Source organism: Gekko japonicus, unplaced genomic scaffold (assembly GCF_001447785.1).
Source record: "Gekko japonicus isolate JY-2015 unplaced genomic scaffold, Gekko_japonicus_V1.1 scaffold494, whole genome shotgun sequence".
Lineage (NCBI taxonomy): Eukaryota > Metazoa > Chordata > Lepidosauria > Squamata > Gekkonidae > Gekko > Gekko japonicus.
This window is the reverse complement of record NW_015171518.1, coordinates 837144-851612: the sequence shown is the minus strand read 5'-3', so window position 1 is coordinate 851612 and position 14469 is coordinate 837144. Positions and strand designations below refer to the sequence as shown.

The 14469-nt window shown below is 42.2% G+C and overlaps 1 protein-coding gene across 1 annotated transcript in view; it reads left to right on the top strand.

The window, feature by feature from the left end:
* The window catches only part of CTBS (chitobiase, di-N-acetyl-), a 20639-nt gene that overhangs the window by 98 nt on the left and 6072 nt on the right, over nt 1-14469 (top strand). Inside the window, exons 2-6 of the mRNA XM_015419392.1 lie at nt 14-190; nt 3498-3636; nt 7775-7983; nt 10736-10907; nt 11445-11542. Coding sequence (XP_015274878.1) covers nt 53-190; nt 3498-3636; nt 7775-7983; nt 10736-10907; nt 11445-11542 — 756 coding nt within the window. The 5' untranslated portion in view covers nt 14-52. The remainder of the gene's footprint in view (nt 1-13; nt 191-3497; nt 3637-7774; nt 7984-10735; nt 10908-11444; nt 11543-14469) is intronic.

Here is a 14469-nt window from a genome sequence, read left to right as displayed (position 1 = left end):
TCCCACAGCAGCCCCCGTGCTGAACGAGCTGACTCGAGAGAGAGGCTTCGGCATGAAGGGATTGCTAAACAGCCGAGGCGGCGCGTGCCTCTTTATGGCGTTCCTCCTGCACCTGCGTTTGTGCTGCGGCACGTGCCCCTGTGAAGACCCCTCACTCTGCAACCCCATCTCGGGCACCAGGGATTTCGAGGTGCGCATGCGCAGCTATCCCAGGGTTGTTTTTTTTTTTTTTTTGTGGGCGTGGAAAGAATACGGAGAATGGGATTGGCGGGGGTGCTCGGAGTCAGGGCCCGCCCGTTAGCTAATCCTTAGTGAGGGTGTGGGCTCTATTGGCGTTGTGTGAAGTTGAGCCCTTGTTTTTCAGTTCGTGGTTTCACCCCTCAGGTTACCAGAGCACCTTCGGGCTCTAATAATGCCGTTCGGCTTTCTCAGTCTTTCCACACTGGTACTAGGTGAAAGCTTCGGCGGTTAAATTTCTGCCGGTCTTTAAAGACACAGAAGCGTGGCTCTCCATCGGCCAAGTCACTAGTGTGCTCTTCAGCTTTCCCCCAAACAAGATTCCTTGCTCTCAAGCAAACTGGGGCACAGCGGGTTTTCTGTTACCTTTGTGTGCTTGCAAAAGGAACGTTCATAAATGTTAAAACAACTCTTTATCTCCATGTAGATAGATTCGGGTGGGTAGCCGTGTTGGTCTGAAGCCCTAGAACAAAGTTTGAGTCCACTGGCACTGGACCCAGACTTTGTTCTCTTATCTCCAGTATTCGTAAATGTTGAAATAACACTCTTATCTCCAGGATTCAGAACAATAGAGGTGTATTTATGCACCTGAAACGTTCCATCCGACCTTCCCCTCCCCATCCCCAAGCAGCCCAAGCAGGTTAGAACAATTTAAAAACAGCAACAATTGTATCAATGAAAAGCTTAGAAAGATACTCTTACTTATTGTGTATCTGAGTTCTCGCTTGAAAAATCAAGCAAAGTTTGAAGTGCATAATAGAGGGCTCAGGTAAAACCTTTGTTGCTCTTAACCTTGGGAAGGAAGGAGCTAAAGAGCTCTTTGGAAGTCCTTCCAGTCTTTGCATAATTCTAGAGAAGGTTGTTGTTAATCATTAATTCTAGCGTGGGATTAGCTGTTCAAGTGTACTGAGCCAGTGCTATTTCAATACTCAAACTGTGTGTGTGAAAGACAGACTGGAATTTGCTAGAGTTTTGCTTAACAGGCATCTAATAACAAAAAATTGCCTTATCTGTTTTGTATTGTATCTGAGAAACATCAATCTATCCATGTAAATAAACTTAACACTGTTCAGGGCTCCTGTATATGTGAGTAATTTTGAATGGAGTAAAGGAAATAAATTTGCTTAACCCTCTTTACAATTTTCAGAAGATTTAAAAGATTGTCCCCTTTTTAAAAAATCTCCACATCATCTTTGTTCAAAGCTGTTTTTCTTAAAAAAACAAAACAAACCCCAACAACCTGATTTGAGGGATAGCTATATTCATTTGCATTTGGGGGCAATGACATTTTCCAGAACAGAAGCTGCACTGGCACAGAAAATCTACATATTGCCCAATTTATATGATAGGGTGATAGTGTGAATTGCACTCCCAAAAATGTGAAGCTGGTGTGCTCCTGCTGCCATAATGCAATGTAACCTCTGCACAGGGCTAAACATGTTAAATGCAAATGAATGTAACAAAATCCTGTAAGTATTTCTTTTTAGAAAAGCGGCTTTGGGAGTGAGCAGTTTTAAATGATAGGAAATTTAAATAAAGGAGACAGTTTCTGAATGTGTGGATTCCATATGGATGCAACTTCCACTCTGGAAAATGGAAAATTCACAGCCCAATTCATACAATATAGACATTGTGGAAATTGCGATTCCAAAATGCGCAGCTGGTGGATTCCTGGACCATGTGAATACAGTGTAATGTCTGCAGAAGGATTTATCTTGCTGCAAATGTTCCAAATATAGGTTTGCTCTTAGAAAAAGTATCTGGGATTCAGTGGAAAGGGACACAGTGAGAATCTGGAGAAGATCTGGAGCAATTGTGGGGGAGTCATAAGAACATAAGAACATAAGAGCCGCCAATGTTGGATCAGGCCAAAGGCCCATCCAGTCCAACACTCTGTGTCACACAGTGGCCAGAAATACCAGTGCCATCAGGAGGTCCAGCAGTGGGGCCAGGACATTAGAAGCCCTCCCACTGTTGGCCCTCCCCCCCAAGCACGAAGAAGGCAGAGCATCACTTGCCCCAGAGCCCCTAGCTATACCTTGTGGCTAATAGCCACTGATGGACCTCTGCTCCATATGCTTATCTAATTCCCTTTTGAAGCCGTCCATGCTTGTAGCACCCACCACTTCCTGTGGCAGTGAATTCCATGTGTTAATCACTCTTTGGGTGAAGAAGTACTTCCTTTTATCCGTTCTAACCCGACCGCTCTGCAGTTTCATGGAGTGCCCACGAGTTCTTGTATTGTGAGAAAGGGAGAAAAGTACCTCTTTCTTTACCTGCTCTTTCCCATGCATAGTCAGATTGTGCCCTCTCTCCAGCAATTGTTCTGCTCAGAATCATTTCTTCCCAATGCTGGGGGAAACACGCATGCAAAATAAGTTGACCTCTAACATGTCAATAAGTCTTGAAGATGCTACTGAATAAAAGGTTTACATTAATACCCATGCTTGTACTATAAATTACCTACAAGTTTCAGTTAAGCTCTTCAATACAGCATTGGTTTATTTGAACTAACAGGAGCTGTCATACAAAAATATTAAAGTAGATCCCCTTAATCTATTGGGCTGAATAAATGTCTGAAGAATATGGCCAGATGGTCCACTATCTTCACAACTTAGTCCAGCCTTCGCACTGTAGAGCCTTTACACTAGCCCGACTAAATGTGTTCCCTTCGAAAGAGCTCTCAGGTTGGTTTAATAAAATTCCCCCTCATGAAGGGTTATATTCTCGTCCTTTAAAATCCATGGACTCAATATATCATTATTTTTTACTGCCAGTTTCACTGAGTCTTACGCAAAGAATTGTCATCTTAATTTCCTCCTAATTATAGTTCTAATAGGGAAAAACTATTCAATATCTACTAAAGGGTGTTAATCCTAATATTACAGCTATAGTGGCCAAGTTTCTTGCCAAAGTAGTCGAAGTTAGATCTACTCTAGTCAAGGATTTACTTACCATATATTGTTTATTATGTTTTATATATCCATACCGTACCGTGTTATTGTACACCTATGTATCTTACTGATATGCCATTAAAGGTATTTGACTTTGATTTTGAAATGCCTGAAGTTGAAGCTGTATAGAGTTTAGATGGCAATTTACAGTTTATGTTTTAGGAACACACTTTGACTTTGTATTCTACCATGACTGTGTAGTGGGGGCTTTCCTGACAGGCTTTCCTGTCATCTGTGTGAAGCTGGGAAAGAGAGAGAGAAATTCAGGCTGCTAATAAATACGTTATTCTTGCTATGCCCCTGCAGGTTTTTGTGTTTCAGGTTGGTGGGGAGTCCTGGAAGTTCTATGACTGGTCACAAGTTACAACCGTGGCAACTTTTGGAAAATATGACCCTGAGCTCATGTGTTATGCTCATTCAAGAGGATCCAGGATTGTTTTAAAAGGTGCATTCTAATCAGGGTAACGTGGATGTTTGTGCATAGCATAAATTCTATATAATATGGTTATTATATAATATATGGTTACTTGGAAGTAAGACCCATTATTTTGTAATAGGACTTCAGCCTACCTCTGTTGTATTGTGCTGCATGTGGGGCTCCCTTAGTTCAGAAACTGAAGTGGGTCTAAAACACACAAACCAGTTTGTTAACTGGGACTGTATTTCCCCTCCATTGAAATAAGTGTGCTGGCTTCCAGTTTGGTTTTGGAAACAATACAGATGGTTGAAAGTGACCTGTAAAGCTGTAAACAATTTGGCACCAGGCTAACTTAACTACCTGCTTACATATAAACCTGTTACTTTTGCACCTTGTCTCTAACCAGCCCTTCCTGGCAACTAACCCCCCTCACCCTCTCTCTACCTATATGTAAGTCTTGAGGAAGTCTGTTTCCATGTATCTGAAGAAGTGAGCATGCACATGAAAGCTTATACCCAGAATTAAACTTTGTTGGTTTTAAAGGTGCCACTGGACTAAAACTTTGTTCTATGAAAGTGTTGGTTAGTGATGATCTGTGTTAGAGACTCTTTTTCAAGTGTCCCTGCCACCATAACTTAGGTGGGTTGTTACTGGAGGAAGGTGGCAGTTGCTGAACCCTTCCCTATTAAAATTCTTCAGGTGCCTATGCTGTGTGCTAGATGAAATCAATTTTGTTTACTCATACTTCAAATCACAAGTAAGTACCAGGATTACACAGTACACTATGCAAGCTTTCAGTGTCTCTAGATCTCTTAATCAGGCTAGATATTAAATAAGTATTTATTTACTTCATTAATGTCTTTCTCCCCAGTGGGGATGCACAGTGATTTATATAATTCTCTTCTGTCCTCACAATAACCCTGTGAGGTAGGTTAGGCTGAGAGTGTCTGACTAGTCCAAGGTCACCCAGAGAGCTTCCATAGCAGAGTGGAGAATTGAGTACTGAAGGATGATAGGGAAATGGCTGAGAAGCTGAATGCATTTTTTGCCTCTGTCTTCATTGTCTTCACTGTGGAAGATGAGAAGTGCTTGCCCACTCCAGAACCACTGATTTCGGGAGGGGTGTTGAAAGACCTGAGTCAGATTGAGGTGACGAGAGAGGAGGTCCTACGACTGATAGACAACTTAAAAACTGATAAATCACCAGGCCCAGATGGCATACATCTGAGAGTTCTGAAAGAACTCAAATATGGACTTGTGGATCTCCTGACAAAAATATGTAATCTTTCATTAAAATCTGGGAAATTACAGGCCAGTCAGTCTGACATCGATACTGGGTAAGTTGGTGGAAACTGTTATTAAGGAAAGAATTAGTAGGCACATTGATGAACAAAAACTATTGAGGCAGACTCAGCATGGGTTCTGTAAGGGAAGATCTTGTCTCACTAACCTGTTAGTGTTTTTTGAGGGAGTGAACAAACATGTGGACAAGGGGGACCCAATAGATATTGTTTATCTTGACTTCCAGAAAGCTTTTGATAGAGTTCCTCATCAAAGGCTCCTAAGTAACTTCAATAGTCATAGGATAAAAGGACAAGTCCTCTTGTGGATCAAAAACTGGCTAATTAATAGGAAACAGAGAGTGAGTATAAATTGGCAATTTTCTCAGTGGAGGGTGGTAAGCAGTGAGATGGGCGAGTGGGCGTCAACGTGGCAAATGGGGTTCAATGTGGCCAAGTGCAAAGTGATGCATGTTGGAACCAAAAATCCCAACTATAAATACACATTGATGGGGTCTGAACTGGCAGAGACTGACCAAGAGAGAGATCGTCGTAGTAAATAACTCACTGAAAATGTCAAGACAGTGTGCAACTGCAATAAAAAAGGCCAACCCTATGCTGGGGATTATTAGGAAGGGAACTGAAAACACATCAGCCAGTATCATAATGCTCCTGTATAAATCAATGGTGCGACCTCATTTGGAGTACTGTGTACAGTTCTGGTCACCACACCTTAAAAAGGATATTATAGCATTGGAAAAAGTGCAGAAAAGGGCAACAAGAATGATAAAAGGGTTGGAACACTTTCCCTATGAAGAAAGGTTAAAACGCTTGGGGCTCTTTAGCTTGGAGAAACGATGGCTGAGGGGTGACATGATCGAGGTTTCTAAGATTATGAATGGGACAGAGCAGGGTGAGAAAGAAGTACTTTTCTCCCTTTCTCACAATACAAGAACTCGTGGGCACTCAATGAAATTGCTGAGCAGTCGGGTTAGAACAGATAAAAGGAAGTACTTCTTCACCCAAAGAGTGATTAACACATGGAATTCACTGCCACAGGAGGTGTTGGCGGCTACAAGCATGGACGGCTTCAAGAAGGAATTAGATAAGCATATGGAGCAGAAGTCCATCAGTGGCTATTAGTCACAAGGTATAGATAGGAACTCTCAGGCTGGGGCAAGTGGTGCACTGCATTCTTGATGCTTGGACACATGTGCTGAGGGTCACCTACTCTTGCTCTAGAACTACCAATGGTAATTTAAAAATCGCCAATAAAATCCAACATAACAATAAAAAGCCGTAACAAAGCCAGTAAAATGAAAATACCTGAGCGCCTTTATGACAGAAAAGCAGAATATATGCTTAGTATGTTCATTTAAATTTGCATTTAAATACTTACTAGTTAGGCAAAGGCATCACGGGAATTTGCTTCACTAGTGGAATGTGGGTTCTCACACTGTCTCAGTCTCAACAGAATTACCTCTAGTCAAATAGTTTGTAGATCACGTCCTTAGAACCCAATCTGTAATGCATTATATGGCAAATACTTCCAGGTTGCATTGAAACTTCCATGTAAATGTACACATACACTGCTAAATTGTTTTTAAAGCCTTTTAGATATATTGCAACATCTTAAATTAACATGACTCAGTTAAGAAAAAGAATAATTTTCAGTGCTGGTTAAGAATGAAATAATGGATTGCTTCTCAAGTTATTAGCTGTTAGATTTACCACAGTCATCTTACAAGATGAGATGCTGAATATAAACAATAAAATGTACAGGAAGTGAAGAATAAAATAGATTCAGTAAGAGGAAAGGATTAGAAAATTATTAAGACTAACCTTTCCTAGGAACATTTTTCCTTGTAAAAGATTTAAAGGAGATCTTGTGAAATACACATATCCCAGTCTGGTAAAAGAGACCTGTGTGTAGAAGCAGCCTTCTGCAAGCGGTTGCTGATGCTACTGCAGCTGGATACACATTCATCTGCATTGTGATGGTGGTCATGTGCCTTATTCAACTGGGTGGGTTGTATTGCTTGGTTGGTAGCACTGATGCTACATTTTATTTCTGATTATTATAATTCAATGAGTTGGTAGTGCTGCAATTCTAAGCATACTTACCAGGAAGTAAGTCCCCTTGAGCTTGGTGGGATTTACCTCTGAGTAAAGAGGTTTGGTGGGGCTGCGTTGGCTCAAGTGGTTAAGACGCTGAACTGCAGTTTGGAAGGTTGGTAGTTCAGCAGTTCAAGACCCGAGTGCCGTCTCTGGTCCCAGCTCCTGCCAACCTAACAGTTTGAAAGCAAGAAATTGCAAGTAGATAAATAGATAAGTAGATAAGTAGATAAATCTCTAGTTCCAGCTCCTGCCAACCTAGCAGTTCGAAAGCAAGAAATTGCAAGTAGATAAATAGGTACCACTTCAGTGGGAAGGTAACAGCGTTCCGTGCACCTTGGTGTTTAGTCATGCCGGCCACATGACCACGGAAATGTCTTTGAACAGCGCTGGCTCTTCGGCTTTGAAACGGAGATGAGCATTGCAACCCTAGAGTCGGATTCGACTGGCTTTCGAGCAAGGGAACCTTTACCTTTACTAAATCAGTACTGCTTTGGTGGGAAGGTAACAGCGTTCTGTGCGCCTTGGCATCTAGTCATGCTGGCCACATGACCATGGAAATGTCTCTGGATAGTGCTGGCTCTTCGGCTCGGAAACAGAGATGAGCACCACATCCCTAGAGTCGGACTCGACTGGCTTTCGAGCAAGGGAAACCTTTACCTTTACCTTAAAGAGGTTTGGAAATGGAATGGAGAGGAAGGTCTCCGTATTTTTCTCCCTTATAGCAATGCAATAAACCTTGTCAACTCTGATTATTACCGGTTCTTTAGGAGATGTATCTGTGAAGGAAATTGTTGATCCTGCCTTCAGAGCAGCTTGGATAGATCAGAAGGTGCAGCTGGCGAAAAAGCAATATATGGATGGAATCAACATTGATATTGAACAAATGGTTGCTAAGTCTTCAGCGGAATACTATGCCTTAACAGCTTTGGTTAAAGAAACAACAGAAGCTTTTCACAGAGAAATTCCAGGATCACAGGTACAAATAAAACAGACAAAAAGAGATTTACATTCACATTTTCACATTATGAAATGTGATACACTAATGCAGAGATCCCAAACATTGTTGAGTGTGTGGGTACTTTTTGAGAAATTTTGAGAAAGGGTAGTGCATGCTGTGTCAAAATGGCTGCCATAGGGGGTGAGGCCAATGATAAAATGGCTTTTATGGGGGGAGGGACAATAAAATGGCTATTGTTCTCCATCTTATTTGTGGGAGAGACACTGGGTTGGATCCAGCCAGCTTTTTAACTCACTCTTTTCCAGTTTCCCGCTTTACTACCTTTGTCTCACATGGTTTTTGTCAATGCAGGATCCATGATCCCCAGAATAACCATTTCAGGTAGTCAAAGGGCTCCCCTTTTCACCAGCAGAGAATCTGGTTGGAGCCAATCTTCTGTTTTGTTTTAGTCTCTAAAGAAATGGAGGGTTTGCACTCTTTGTAACTACAGGGAGCGAGCTTGCTGGCAGACAGGCTCGGTCACCTGGATGGGTTGAGGTAGCTATCTGCTACTTGTGTCCAGCAGAGTTAAACATTCTACAAACTATTTGTATTTGAACAGTTTGCATATATTCTCAGTTGTGCAAAAACAATGATTCTGAATGCATTTTCTCATACTCCTATGGCTTCCTGTCTGTCAGTCACCACCATTTCCCAGTCCCATCTGCTGTTGGCCAGAGTCTTCATGTTCAAAAAGCATTTATATATCCCAGTGAAGGACTTACAAAATAAACAAGAATCTTTAAAGATTAACCAGTGTTCCATAAACATTTGTGGCCTAGAGTCCACTTCATCCAATGCAGAAAAGCATATATGAGATTATGAAGTGGGGAAAGCTGCGAATAGCAGGTTCAAAGTCCCATAAAGTGCAGGAAGTGCAAAGTGAGATGTAATAATGACCTTTTCCTAGGCTTATCCTCCCAGTATAGCAGGAGGCCTCCCACTGCCATTGTCCGTTTTCCATCACTGTTCTGACAATGGGAGAGAAAAAACAACAGCAGCTTCAACATTGTCACGTCACTGCCAGTATAACCCAGAAGTGACAAAGGATAGCTCTAGGAATTGCCTCCAATTCTGTGTTAAAACTGTAGTGTTTCTGGCAATTCCTAGAGCTACCCATTGTCACTTCCAGGTTATATAGTGGCATTGGTGATGGTGTGTGCCCCCATGTCTTGCCCCAGCTCTCCTGTCTTTTCCACACAGGTTATTTCCTCCAGGATTGATGCTCTTGAAAAACAGGCTTCCCCCCCTGCTCCCCTGCAGCATTTGGGTACATTCATGTATCTCCCAGGGTTTCTCTGATCTAATCTGATCTCTCATTTTATTAAAATATTATAATAATCTGTTTATTAAGTTCTCTGAATTGACAGGTTTTTTAAAATTATAAAGTAAGTCTCTATCCCCTTCTGTTGCAGAGATATGTCCTTCCTCTTATCTCTGCTCAGTGAAAGGGATCAGAGACTAAACTTTATATTAAAACAAAAATTCAGACAACCTGATATACAAATTGCTGCAATACCATAACGATATTCAACTGCCAATTTTTTAAAAATTGTAAAAGCCCTGAGGCTGAGGCAGGGGCCACAGAAAATAAGGGCCACAGCAGACTGGGCCACAGAAAATAAGGGAAAACTTGCCATGAGAAATCCATTGCCACTACTCTGTATTGGCACTCAGGCCTGTTCCTGTGTGGAAAGCACCTATGTATAATGAAGAAAAGCATAGGAACTGTTCACAATATGGATAATCAGTGTGACAATGCATTTTCCCTAGTTTTGCTGAACTAGTTGATGCTTATAATGGCTACGGAATGCCACATTCTTCTTGGGAGATGCTGTGGGATTCCTAAGGCATTTCAGGTGTTCAGCAGTTTAGCAAAAACTGGAAACTTTAGCAAAACCATGGAAAATGCACATTAGTTAAAAGCCACAGTATAGAATGTTCAGTTAATCCGATAATGAACCTTAAATTTTTGATAAAAGCTCCCCTTTAACCCATTATCTTTTCTTTTGCATTTTTAACTTAGTTATAACAAACAGCAACACCATATTTACACAATTACAACATAATGTGACCAGATCACAAATGTTCATCCTAGTAAATTCAGCTATTAGATTACGCTTGTGCAATTGGTGATCCATTAAGCATAAAGCAGGTCACAAATCATATCTTGTGGCCCACCAGGTGCTTGCCAGCAGCAAAACCCCCCCCCCATTTTGTAATCTAGCCAGGCAGCAAAATGACATATTATTTCAAGCCTACATGGCTGGTGGGCAGCATTTGGCTTCATGCATCACAAACTGTGCAAGCCTGTCTTAGGCACATATTTCTTTTGATGTCAGATAACACTGCACACTTTTAAAAACTCTTTTACTATGGTAGTACTTCCAGGCTATACACATTAAATCAGTTTTGAAGATGTTAGCAGGGTAGTGGCTATTGAAGTTATTGGAATGGCAGGCAAGGTGTTGCTGCTAAATTTGACTGTCTGAAATACCTTTAACATAAAATGAATCAAACTCCTTTGAATGCTGTTTGAAGTCTATATCTTAATTCTTAAAACCCTCCCCTACCACTTTAGCCACAGCCTCATTATAATTCTTAAGCCACAATCCCTTGTTTTGAACTTCCTTGGAAAAATTGTGCTAATAGCTTTATAAAAATATCTTGCATTCTGTGGAAACCTGTTGCCTGTTCTGATTTTGAGTGATCCCCCCCCCTCTTCCTACAGGTGACCTTTGATGTAGCTTGGTCTCCAAAATGTATAGACAGAAGATGTTATAACTATACTGGGATCGCTGATTCCTGTGATTTTGTGTTTGTCATGTCTTATGATGAGCAGAGTCAGGTATGGACAGACTGCATAGCAAGAGCCAATGCTCCGTACAACCAGACATTAACTGGTAAGAATGAGCTCCAGCTGTGTACTATGAAAAGCCATTTCTTGTGCCATTAGCACTAGATTTGACATTCTGTGTTCACAATTATCCAGTCCTGTGGCCAACAAGTCAAACTCCATAACTGAGATAAGAAGTGTTTGCATGCATTTCCTTCCTTTGATTTTGTTTGTTTGGAGATGCCATGTCTTAAAAGCCATGTTTTGCAGAGCTGCAGTATGCATTTTGATTAACTGCGGAAGTAGACATATCACTTGTGTTTCTTGTTTTGGCTAGAAGGCCATGTAGTTGCTTTAGCATCTGTTAACATCAATTCCCATGTAGGGTGTTGCCCTCATGGGTAAATTACTGGATAAGTCACATGGGAAACTAAAGAACATAAAGCTTTTCTGTAAAGATGCACTTGCATTTGGAATAGACTTGTAGACCTAGTTACATCCTGAATGTCTGCCTGAGTGGCCTTTGATTTTCTGACATTACAAATGTAACTGCAGGCACTGAATAAAAAAAATGTTGGTAACTTTTCATTTCATATTAAATTAGGATATGATAACTACATTCACATGGGCATTAATCCAAAGAAGCTTGTAATGGGTGTTCCGTGGTATGGCTATGATTATTCCTGTCTGTCCTTATCTAAGGTAAGCCTGCAATCTAAACATATTTTTGTTATGCACTGATTCTGAGTAGTCTGTACCTCTAGTACTTTGCTGTAATCCCCTGTTTTACTTTTCCTCCCAGTCCTATAAATCTGCTCCCCATCACTGCAATAGTTAAAGCAGGACCCTGACCTTAGCAAATAGAACTGTCCAGCTATGGCTTCTGCCAGAAGATACATCTTATCAGCTGAAATAGATATGGGGAGTTGCACTGGCCTTTCTGATTGGCTGAAAGGCTGATGGAACAAGGCCACCCACCAGGACCCTGTCTTCTTTCTACCAGTGCACTCGCTATGTAGTCTTCTTTATTTAAACAGTTCAAAGCCAATTCACATCTAAAGTATTTCACACTTCAGTCCTATTGTTTACTTTGAAAGAAGCTGCACTTGGTGGGACTTATTTGTAGTTTAGCATGTTTAGAGTTTTTAGCTTTACAATAGATCTGAATGTTTGACTGGAAACATGGGATTCCCAACCATACATCCGTTACATATGTACGTATGTGCCGTCAAGTCATAACCAATTTATGGCAATCCCAGCAAGGGGCTTTCCAGACAAGTGATTAAACAGAGGTAGTTTGCCCTTGCCTTCTCCCACAGAGTCTCCTTTGGTGGTCTCCCATTCAATTAACAAGCTTGCTTCGCTTACAAGATCCTATGAAATTGGGCCATACTGTGCTGCCTTCCCATATAATAAAGAGCTCTTTGCAGTTATCTAAAATTGATATCTTCAGCTTGCTCAATCTCTGCTGAAAGCCTTCCCACCCCTGCTATGCATGATAGTTTGTAAGCCATGTGTCAGATTGCTGGAAGTTCAAAAACAGTAGGGTTGGGAAGAGTCAGTTAGGCAAAGGGTGAGTTGGCAGTGACGAAAACACTTTGAAGAAAATAGGTCATGGAGTGGCTGGCTAAAAAAGAATTCAAGGTAAGTATATATGCTGATTATTATTATTATTATTACTATTACTACTATTATTATTGAATCGCTCCACTCCTGCTACTGCAGGGCTCTGGGTGATGTACAACCAAAGATAAAACAAGATAAAATTAATTAAAACATTAGTACAATGTTAAAAATAATCAGATGGTGAATAACCAGTCCTCATTCCAACTCCCACTGCCGGCTATTTCATGGACAGGTGGGCCAAATAGATGTAAACAACAGGGAATGGGCAGGGTGTCAGCCAGGATGAAACTGTCGCTGTCCTCATCCAAAAGTCTGGCGGACCATCTCTGCCTTGCAGGCCCTGCGAAATTGCATCAGATTCCACAGGGCCCCGATGGAATTTGGCAGAGAGTTTCACTAGGTTGGGGCCAGGGCCGAAAAGGCTCTGGTCCTGGTCGAGGATAGCCAGATGTCTTTAGGGCTGGGGATCACCAGTAGATTGCTGTCTAAGGAGCGCAAAGCTCTCCTGGGGACATAACGGAAGAGACGGTCCCATAGAGACGTCGGTCCCTGGCCACTCAAGGCCTTATAGGTCAATACCAAAACCTTGAACTTGACTTGGTATTCCACTGGGAGCCAGTGCAGCTTGCACAGCACTGGATGTATATGTGCCATTTGTGATGTTCCTGTCAGGACTCGTGCTGTTGCATTCTGGACCGGGTTGGAGCTTCTGGGTCAATCTCAAGGGTAGGTCAGCATAGAGCGAGTTACAGTAGTCTAATCTGGAGGTGACCATTACATGGATTACCATGGCCAGATCAGGGCATGACAGGAAAGGGCCAGTTGCCAAGCTTGGTGTAGATGAAAAAACACTAGCTTGGCAGTCTGAGCAACCTGGGCCTCCATACTTAAAGAGGGATCCAAAATCACTCCCAAGCTCTTAACGGATTCTGCTGGTGTCAAAGGCGCTCCATCAAGATCTAGTAATCTGTGCCCCAATCCTGACTGATACAAATTTAATATACACAGAAAGGTTCCTGCATTGACACAAGATGCATACAGGGACAGCAGTTAAAAGTTAGTAATCTGTTCTTCCTTATGTTGTTTTTCTTGATTTAGTATACTAAGTTGAAATTTGTTGTTATTTAAATCTTAATAAAGCCGTTGTAACAGACCAGATTAATCCCCCGGCCAGAGTAACCCCGGGTTAATCTGGCCGGCTGTAACAGGCCAGATTCACCCCCCGGCCAGAGTAACCCAGGGGTTACTCTGGCCTAGGCTAGAATAACCCCCCCAGGCCAGATTAACCCCCCAGGCCTGCTTTCTGGGGCTGCTGTCTTTTCCTACTAAGAGAGATACTTCCCCAATAACCAGAGAGAACCACCTTCTGTTGCCAGAGGCCTAGGCTACAATAACGCCCCCAGGCCAGATTAACCCCCCAGGCCTGCTTTCTGGGGCTGCTGTCTTTTCCTACTAAGAGAGATACTTCCCCAATAACCAGAGAGAACCACCTTCTGTTGCCAGAGGCCTAGGCTACAATAACGCCCCCAGGCCAGATTAACCCCCCAGGCCTGCTTTCTGGGGCTGCTGTCTTTTCCTACTAAGAGAGATACTTCCCCAATAACCAGAGAGAACCACCTTCTGTTGCCAGAGGTGCTGCCTTTTACTCTTGGGAAGCCCCAATACCGAGGGCACCCCACTTATAACCTGACCCAGAGACCCACAGGACTCAGGCCAAGGAAGGCACCCAAGTCCCATGATGATTATCCTAGTGACTCTGCAAATGACAGCCTGAAGCAGAAGACACTCAAAAGACCACGTGAGGGACCAGACAATGATGACATCAACATCTCACAGAGATGCCAGCAGATGAAGACTTTCAACCCACTACCAAGTTCTGTAAGAAAGTATCTTAGCACCACTCTTGGCCTTTCATTTGTAAAGGTTGTGTACTGTGGACGCACAAGGGAGCTTGGGCATCCACGGCGTATGTATAAAACCAAAGGTGATGAGAACTGCTACTT